Here is a 9,819-nt window from a genome sequence, read left to right as displayed (position 1 = left end):
ACTGAAAAGCACTTCCTGCCATGCTGTGAACTGTATCTTTAAAAAAAAAGTAGGAAAGTGGACAAGTAGAGGACAAAAGCACAAAAGGAGAAGTTGCAGGATTTACAAACTATTTACAGCAGATGAAGAATATTGAAAGTCATATCTTAAGAAACAGGACAAAATAACACCAAAGTCCCGAAACAGAACCTGAGACACGCCTCTGACCATTCAGTTTATCCATCTTCTATTCACTGAAATCTACTCTGAAATGGTCTCAGCTGTAAAGATGTCACCCTTAAAGAAAGAAAAGGTTGAGGCACACCAAATTACAGAAGAACTAGACTGAAAATCTGTTGGTCTGATGAATCCAAATGAGAATTTTTGGATATCAAACACGCAATGGATTACTATTACTATGGCTTCCCCAGAGCCCGGACGTCAGCATTATTGAGGCAGTGTTGGATCATCTTGACAGAGAACAAAAGAAAAGGCCTCAAGACTTTAGCACAGCACTGTATGGGCAAAAACATTTGAACTCAAATGTTAATGAAAAAGAAGCAACAGTAGGTCTCAAGAAATTCACTGTGGCAATAGAAGACGAATCTTTGCTGGGTTGTCTTGTATACAGGTGTAGTACTGTATGTATTAACTATTTTTGTTTTTAAGGGACAGTCATGACTTGGCCCTGCAGTATGCAGATGGCCAAGGCAAAGACACACTGTGACTACTGGGGGTCTGGTGGAGATAGTGTCTATCATTTAGGAAAATGTCATTTGTTGCAAGGCTCAAAGTGGGATATGAAGTCATGCTGCAATAATGCTTGAGGGGAAGCCATGTAAGGTTGAACATACCATGTGAATGGTCTTTTGAAAATTTTTGAAAGGACTGGTCTTTTAAGCAGGTACAAACCCATTTTAACAGAAATATTAATGATACAAAAAAAGAAGAAACAATAAACTGCTTTCAAACACACTTGCACCCTATCATCCACATCAGACAGTTGCTGGTGAGTTCGGAGGTCAGTGCAAATATAATTAGTATCTCTTTCCCCAACACTAACATCATTATTGATCTTTCCTCTGGTCTGAGTCATGTATCAAAAAATGTCTACACAGTTCACAGATGGAGTTTAACACAGTTCTAATACAGAGCATGAAACTGATGTGCTGCACATGGAGTTTATAGTTACTGCTAGATTTGAATTACATTGAGAAAATGCAATTACATAAAACCATAATACACTATAAATACAAAACTACAATATATGCCCAAAATAGAAAAATTATTTCCAAAAGTATGAATAATTGTGAAATGATATCAATAAAATGCTCGCAGCTGTCTTTTGATATGCATGTCTACTTTAAAATCCAATCCAAAGCAAACTGATTTAAGACTCAAAGCAAAAGGCAGGGAGGCAGCGCCAGAGGTTTTATGAAGATGAAGGCCAGACAAGGTAAACATTTGAACACAATGGCCTGCATGAGTTGATCATAACAAAATAAGTAAGCGGAGCCCCACAATATCACTGTGGAAAGCTGAACGTTCTGGTGATGTTGGAGAGGAAAATCCGGTCTTAAATACTGCAGTGGTGATGAGACAACACAGTTGTGTCAATAACCACTGCAGCTGCTGAGACGCATGCTTCTCAAAACCTCAAACCAACCACTGAACCTGGGACAGAGTAGGTGGAGAGAAACAATGAGAGTCACTGGTCTTCAGGACAATGACAACTCTTCTTAAAACATATTTTTATCATTATGCGTGTGCGTACTTGCTCTCAATTTTTTCCATGTAATTTGCAGTAATCATAATTTCTATTTTAGATGTTTTGAATTTCTCAAAGTCTTCACAGATTGTTTTCTTTTTGCGTACTGACTTGTGAAGCCAGAGCGCTTCTTCATTGGGGCGTCACAAAATGAAAAACATCTTGGGACCTCTGTTGGGTGTGTGTGTGTGCTGAGAGGATACCAGTTACAAAAAGTTATAAAATCATCGATGGGACATTTTTGAGAGAATTGCTGAAAACCATTTGAGCGCACATTCAAAGGATGTAAACATACACTCACATTTACACTTGTGAGTCTTTCCACCTTAAACCCTGAACTCTCCCCCTAACCATCAAAACTAATTGCTTGATTCAATATCAAACCTTATGTACGTGCTCTTTCCAGAAGCTACCAGTTTCCACCAGGATCCCCCCCCCCCCCCCCCCCCCCCCCCCACACACACACACACACACACTCTTCACCCCCCCCAATCAGGCAGTTGCTGGTGAGTTCTCAGCTGTCTGTGCCCTAAATAGACCTCATCAGGAGCAGACCACCTTTGAGGGGTTACTCTCCACTAAATTACCAAATCTAAAGTTTGGGGTTTTTTTTGTGAAGCTTTAGATTATTCAACAACCCTTAAATTATATGTTTTTCAATACAAGTCGTCATAAACGTACACCAACCTTAAGCACAAAGCTGTTTTTTGGGGGGGTTGTCACTGTGGAAAGAACCCTTTTGGTCACTGGTGGTCCACCTTAGTTCTGTCCCACCTCCTTGAGAGTCACTATAAATATAAATTGTGATACTGGTAGGGGGAGGTAACACAAGACAGATAAAGTTTGTAAGAAACACTCGGGACTACAGGTCCAGATCATCTACGCAGGAGGAAAAAGGAAAAAAAAACCCCCACAAGAGCAAAGAACAAAGAAGAGGACTGAAGAAGAGAGACTCAACAGAGATACAATCTAACGGTACAGAACAGCTTCCACACAGAGCTGTGATTCTCTTTTGAGGGACACTCAGGTATGCAGAGGTACTTAGTATAAGGGTAGACTATGGCTATCAGGGGAGCAGGTGGAGATAGTGTTGGTCATCTAGGAAAGTGCCATTTGTCTCAAGGCTCAGACTAGGGTGGGAGATCGTGCCCAAATAAGGCCTGAGGGGAGGCCATTTAAAGTTAGAGATAGCATGTGCATGGCCATTTTCTACGGGGGACCCAGGTCAGTGGGACAGGGATTAGCAAGAAGGTGAGAATGAAAATAATTTCTAATTGTATGTTAAATTATTTTCATTACCACTCTGTCGTTTGTTTGAATGGTGTGTCTTTATAACTTTGAACTGCTTGCACATTGCTTTTCTAACACAATTTAAAGAGACAAAAAGAGTCAGCCACGATCATTATATGTTCAGCTTATTTGACGTATTTGTTTTTCATCCAGAGAAAAAGTAAAAAGCTTAATTTAAATTTGATTGGCAGAATTTGTTAAAGTAAGCTTTGCCTGGTGAGCGCAATAAAACAACACACAGGTTTGATTTTACATTTCACATATACATAAATATATATATATTCCAATTTTTTGCCAGATGGGAGACCCAATCCAGTTAAAAGAGGAGGGAAACAAACACTTTCAGGCAGGCGATATTGACAAGGCCATTGAGTGCTACACTAAAGCCATCAAGGTGTGCCAGGACAAAAAGGTGCTGGCTGTGATTTACAGGAACAGATCTGCATGCTACCTAAAAAAGGTAAGCACTCTGATATGGGACCAAAACTATATCAAACTGATTATGCTTGCAGGTTCTCTGACAAACTGTCTGTGATTGTCTCTGTTTTTTCTTATAGGAAAACTATGTTAATGCAGCATCTGATGCAACTAAAGGTAGAGTAATACGTTAAGAACTTTGAACAGCTGTAAATATTCAGTCAACAGCAGAACAAAAATCCATAGATGAAAGCTAGTCATTAACTTAAACAATTTGCCCTCATCCATAGCGATTGATGTTGATGCAAAAGACATAAAAGCTTTGTACCGGCGCTGCCAAGCTCTGGAAAAGCTGGGAAAACTGGATATGGCTTTCAAAGATGTGCAGAGGTGTGCCACGCTCGAGCCAAAGAACAAAGCCTTCCTGGAGACACTCCGCAGACTGGGAGCAGAAATCCAGTCCAAGGTCAGCATTAGGCAGATACAACTGCACACAGAGCACCATACAGGGCAGTAGAAAACTACATATACTACTTATCTAACTGCAATAAGTATCCATTAAACTCTAACATACAAGTAATCAGCAGGCTAAACACTGAAGTAATTTTCATGACTGTTCATGGCCATATCACCAAACAATATAAAATGTAGTCTACATAGCAGGAGCTTAGATGATATGATCATTTATAGTCATTTTTCTTTATCATTTTTTCTCTCCACAGCTGAAAACTACATTTTCCACAGATTCGAGGGTACAAAACATGTTTGACATTCTCTTCGATGAAGAGAGCGAAAAGGACAAGAAGGAGAAGGTGAGGATTTTCTAAACTTCCTATTTCTATATTTGTTGTGGCAACAACACACAGTTCACACAGTTTTGCTTCTTCAACCTCTAGGCCGCCAACAACTTGATTGTCCTTTCGAGGGAAGACGCTGGAGCAGAGAGAATTTTCCAGAATAATGGAGTGACTCTGCTACTCAATATGATCGAGACTGGCAAACCAGAAATGATCCTGGCTGCTGTCCGTACGCTGTCAGGAATGTGCACGGGACATAAGGCTCGCGTGAGTCATGGTGCATGCAAAGTGAAACTTTCAGCAACTCTTTATAAATATATAAAATTCCCATGCCGATGTCACCGGATGTATGATTTTCTTCCCATTTTCCTTACAAAACCCTTTACACTTACTGCAACAGGCAATGGCCATCATTCAGATGGTGGGTGTTGATAAAATGTGCAGCATCATGGCTGTTGACAATGAGGAGATTGCACTGGCAGCCTGCAACCTCTTCCAGTGCATCAATGATTCCCTCACTGGTGGAGATACACGAGAATATGGGAAAGAAGCAGACCTTGTTATGGGTATGAGAGAATAATTACAGTATGTGTAATAAGTATCGGTTAGATTTTCTACTTCTTTTTTCATCCTTACTCCTAAAAACACAGACTTCATTCTAAAAGGGCTCCTCTATTGGTGGTATTTTTCACTGTATTATTGACTGATGGACAATCTTTGATTTAATGTGTCTCCCCACAGATCCATCTAAAGACTTGAAAACTATTCTTCTTTCTCTGCTGGAGATGGTTGCCAGTAAAAAGGTGTCTGGCCATGGCAGAGACCAGGCATTAAACCTCCTGAGCAAGAATGTACCTCGCAAAGAGAAGAAGGAGATGGATCATTCCAAAAGCCTTTTCACTATTGACCATGGTGAGCCCAACACCTGATTCCCTAACAGATTCCCTAACACAGGCTTTTTGAGTGATACTAATCATTCAACATCTGTTTTTGTTTTTTCTTTAGGTTTGAAAAAGATCCTCAAGGTTTGTGGCCAGGTTCCTGAGCTGCCAGACCAGTTGCCCTTGACAGAGAATACACAGCTGATTGCTAGCGTGCTCCTCAACAAGCTCTACGACGACCTTAAGTGTGACCCAGAGAGAAACAACTTCAGGGACATTTGTGACGAATATATCAAGTATGTCCATGAAACATTCAGTGTTAATAAAGACACTATAAATGAGGCCCAGCAAACATATCTTGTGTAATAATCAGATTTTTTTTCTTTTCTCTAATTCTCCATTCATTTTCTAAAGATCCAAAATAGACCCCAAAGACATGGACAAGACCATTCATGCCATCAACTGCATCTCAGGACTGCTGCAGGGACCGTTCGATGTCGGTAATGCTTTAGTTGGTCGGCAAGGCATCATGGAGATGATGGTGGCACTGTGCGGCTCAGAACGCGAGGTGGACCAGATGGTTGCGGTGGAGGCCCTGATCCACGCCTCCTCAAAGATGAGCCGTGCCAGCTTCATTATTACGAATGGTGTCTCACTGCTCAAGGATATCTACAAGAAGACCAAGAATGAGAAAATTAAAATACGTGCGCTGGTGGTGAGTGTGCCAAAATGCAATAAAAGCTTACTTTATGTTTTTTTCTTTTGTCTCAGGGTCTGTCTGTCTTTATGCATACTCATGCGTCTGTCCTCTCCAGGGTCTCTGTAAACTCGGTTCAGCAGGAGGCGATGATTACAGTTTAAGGCAATTTGCTGAGGGCTCCACAGAGAAGCTGGCCAAGCAGTGCAGAAAGTGAGTATTCACAGAGACTCTGTACTAACTATATGCTAATGACAGTAATATTTTAAAAATACGATAAACTACCTTATAGGGCAAGGATGTTAGAGTCATTTTACAGCGTGGGCGAAATACAGCCCACTTTGACTGCCCTGCAAGTATAAAACATGAAGTTTTCGTTAATTCAAAGAAAATGTCAGCTTTTGGGTTTTGTTTTGTTTTTAGACTGTGAACAATGTAAGAAGAAACACACAAACAAACAAACAACAAAAAGAAACATTTCTATAGTAGAAAGTGGAAAAAAAATTAACTTTGTCATTTACTTGTTTTTGTATTACTTAATTACTTGAAAATACAGTTAAAAGTCTGTGCACTCCTTCACATTTGCTAAAGCTGTCTAGTGGCCAGTCTTTGCTGGGCCGATTCTGGCCCTAATCCAAATGTTTGACACCCCTGCAGGCTTCATATTTGTCAGGTTGCAATCAATGATTCATGATCATTTTTGACTTTTCTAGGTGGCTCTGCAATCCCCAGATTGATACCAAAACCAGGAAATGGGCTATAGAGGGTCTTGCATATCTGACTAATGATGCTGATGTAAAAGATGACTTTGTGGATGATGAGCCTGCCATGCAAGCCATGTTTGAACTGGCTAAGGTACGGAAATAACAACCTGAGAAAAACTCAGAAAAGACTAAGAGGAGACCTCTTAGGATAACCACTTCCTTTTCTCTGTGTTTTTAGTCCAGGGATAAGACGATCCTATATGCAGTTGCTTGCATCCTGGTTAACTGCACTAACTCCTATGAAAAGAAAGAAATTCTCCCTGAGCTGGTTCAGCTGGCCAAGTTTTCAAAACAGCATGTGCCTGAGCAACACCCCAAAGTAAGAGAAGAATGTAAAAGTCAGACCTAAACTGATGATTCAACAAACAGAACAGGAAATGTCACACACACACACACACACACACACACACACACACACACACACACACACACACATATGATGCATTTTTTCTTGTCAGGACAAGAAGGACTTTGTTGACAAAAGAGTGAAAAGGCTGCTGAAGGCCGGAGTCACATCAGCTCTTGTTGTCATGGTGAAAGCAGAGAACATCATCTTGACGGATCAAACCAAAGAGATGCTGGCAAGGTGCGAAAGAAAAAAAAAGAAAAAAAGACTGATGAGGCTTAACAAAATATGTAAAACGACATCTTGTGACGTTTGTAGTCTGGAGGGGAATTCCAGTTTGGTGACAGCTGAATAAATGACATCATGACTCTTTGACACATTTTTTAATCTTTAGGGTTTTCTTGGCCTTGTCAGAGGATCCCAGAGATCGTGGTACTATTGTTGCCCAGGGTGGAGGAAAGGTAAGCAGTGTGAAAAAAAAAAATCAAAGTAGACTTGAATTTATGGCGCTCTATAAAGCCACGGTTAGATACATGGTCAGCGCAAGCATGATTTGTACTGATTAACTTAAAAAAAAATTCCACACGTGTACGTTACTGTTATTTAAACATATAAATGTGGTTCTGCCCTCAGGCTCTCATACCACTGGCTCTGGAAGGAACAGAAGCAGGAAAGGTGAAAGCCAGCCATGTCATTGCCAAAATAGCTGCCATTTCCAACCCAGAAATCGCCTTTCCTGGTGAGAGGGTAAGACAGAAGCTCCTTTGTTTTCTTCAGTGACAGTTTTGCCTGTGGCAATGATTTTTTTTAAATGGTTTAAATGAAAGTGTTTAGACTTGTTTTTACTTGGAGTCTGTGTCATAGCTATTCAGCTCTCACATCTTTTATTGTTTCACAGGTGTATGAGGTAATACGTCCATTAGTGAACCTCCTTCACACAGACAGAGAAGGCATGCAGAACTATGAAGCTCTGAGAGGTCTCACCAACTTGGCTGGTTTCAGTGAAAAACTGAGGTGAGATTTTTTTTCTTTTTAAGATCACATGAATGAATGGACACTGTGACATTAAATAACTCATTTTCTATACAACAGTTTGCTACATTCTGCAGATTTTTTCATTTTCAATTATAACCTTCATCTGTTTTTGTAGAGTGAAGATTGTGAAAGAGAAGGCTTTGCCCGAGATTGAGAACTACATGTTTGAAGAGAATGAACAGATCAGATTGGCTGCCACTGAATGCATGTGCAACCTAGTGACATGTAAAGAGGTGAGGACAGCTGCAAACACATATTGATGGACGACACACAATAAGTAGGCATTCCAACAGGTTGGGGAAAATGAAATGAACTCTGTATGCTTTAGGTGCAGGATCGCTACCTGGAAGATGGCAATGATAAGCTGAAGTTGCTGGTGTTGCTCTGCGGCGAAGATGACGACAAACTTCAGATAGCTGCAGCTGGAGCTCTGGCCATGATCACAGCTGCTCAGAAAAAGCTGTGCACCAAAATGACTCTGGTGGTATGTGCAACAGTTTACTACAACCCACCCCCTTCTCTGATTTTTCTTTTTGTATAGAGATATCACATAAATGAGGTAATTTTGAAAACTTTAAGAGGTACTCCTACAGTTACATAGTAGGTTTTTGGACAATAACACAGTTTTGCCTCTGTTACCGCTAAAGTGTATATACAAATATCTGTAATTTCTAAACAGTTCATGCAACACTTTTGTTAAGTCCCTGTGAACTAAACTAAAAGTCTGCACTACAGTCACACCTTCACAGACTTACAGAGTCAGGTGTATATTAGCCAATGATGTTTATGTTTAAAAAAAAACACAGTGTCACTGACAGAGTACCTTATCTGTACCAACAGACTTCCCAGTGGCTTGAGATCCTGCAGAGGTTATGCCTTCACAGCAATGTTCAGGTTCAACACCGCGGTCTTGTCATTGTTTACAACGTGCTCAACTCAGACAACAGTGACCTGGCTAAGAAACTGATAGAGAGCGAGTTACTGGAAATCCTTTCAGTGGTTGGCAGAGCTGAGGACAATCCGAAGAGGCAGGAGGCCATTGATGCAGCACGCACATGTTTGGTCAAAGCTATGGATCTTGGTCTCATCAAACCCTTCGCCAGCCCTTCTTAAAGAAAAAGATCAAAGATCAAAGGACATTCTTCATTTTTCCCCTCTGTTAATCAGAGACCCCCCCACCCAAATAACTGTTTTTTCACATAAGTGATTTTAGGAGTCATCACCCTGACTCCCCATCTCTAAATACAACCCCTCACACTGTGAAGCAGGGATTATTTTTATATACAGAAAGGGGTTGCGTGATATAGGAATCATATATGTGGTGGGGGTTTCCAGCGATTGGTTTTGATAAAGCTGTAACTGTGTCTAAATGTTTAAAGACTGATGCATTTACATGTGTTTATATTTTGCCATTTGTGTGGTTGATGAGCCATAATACACCATTTAAATAACACCTAAATGTTTCAGTGTCTCTTTTTCTTTTCTAAACTCAGTGCAAATAAGCAGCACAGACTGAAAACATTAAATCAAAAATCTTTACAGATCTTTTTTACAAACACCATCTTGTATTTACATTAATAAATCTTTTTTGAATTATAATTTGAAGTAAGACTATCATTCCTCCTGAATAACTATATGTAAATAGACAAGAATCAAACATTTATGTTTAGCAAATACAAATTATTAGTTTTTTGGGTGTTTTTTTGCTCTTGGGTTTTCAATTCAAAATTCAAAATGAATAACTATGAAATGCAGTAGAATGTGTAACTTTGACACTCTGATTCATTGTTTTTACACATAAACTACCACATGTTTACAGGTAATTAGTATGTTTCCTTTAACAGG

General features: G+C 40.0%; 1 protein-coding gene across 3 annotated transcripts; it reads left to right on the top strand.

The window, feature by feature from the left end:
• Window positions 1–2,556: 2,556 nt before the first annotated feature.
• On the top strand, window positions 2,557–9,433 carry unc45b (unc-45 myosin chaperone B). 3 transcript variants are annotated; one of them, XM_004544461.4, is made up of 20 exons: window positions 2,557–2,722; window positions 3,336–3,497; window positions 3,595–3,631; window positions 3,745–3,920; window positions 4,177–4,266; window positions 4,351–4,518; window positions 4,652–4,817; window positions 4,993–5,163; window positions 5,257–5,428; window positions 5,547–5,847; window positions 5,948–6,042; window positions 6,543–6,684; window positions 6,772–6,912; window positions 7,052–7,179; window positions 7,334–7,400; window positions 7,573–7,686; window positions 7,838–7,953; window positions 8,090–8,207; window positions 8,303–8,458; window positions 8,815–9,433. In XM_004544461.4, exons 2-20 carry the CDS (start codon window positions 3,336–3,338, stop codon window positions 9,085–9,087), a joined length of 2,793 nt encoding a protein of 930 aa, XP_004544518.1. In that variant the 5' UTR covers window positions 2,557–2,722; the 3' UTR covers window positions 9,088–9,433. The 3 variants fall into 3 exon arrangements, with proteins under 3 accessions (XP_004544518.1, XP_004544519.1, XP_004544520.1); XM_004544462.4 differs by having other exon boundaries at window positions 2,557–2,774; XM_004544463.6 differs by having other exon boundaries at window positions 2,557–2,998.
• Window positions 9,434–9,819: the final 386 nt, after the last annotated feature.

This window comes from Maylandia zebra, linkage group LG12, assembly GCF_041146795.1.
Source record: "Maylandia zebra isolate NMK-2024a linkage group LG12, Mzebra_GT3a, whole genome shotgun sequence".
Lineage (NCBI taxonomy): Eukaryota > Metazoa > Chordata > Actinopteri > Cichliformes > Cichlidae > Maylandia > Maylandia zebra.
Note: the sequence above shows the minus strand (reverse complement) of the source record. Positions and strands in the feature narration are given on the sequence as shown.

What these genes read in the sequence shown, in the direction of transcription:
- unc45b (XM_004544461.4), top strand. Translation starts at nt 3,336, where the DNA reads ATGGGAGACCCAATCCAGTTAAAAGAGGAGGGAAACAAACACTTTCAG. An exon ending in AAAAGGACAAGAAGGAGAAG is followed by an intron (nt 4,267 to 4,350) that starts GTGAGGATTTTC and finishes TTCAACCTCTAG; the next exon opens with GCCGCCAACAACTTGATTGT. An exon ending in ACCTAGTGACATGTAAAGAG is followed by an intron (nt 8,208 to 8,302) that starts GTGAGGACAGCT and finishes TGTATGCTTTAG; the next exon opens with GTGCAGGATCGCTACCTGGA.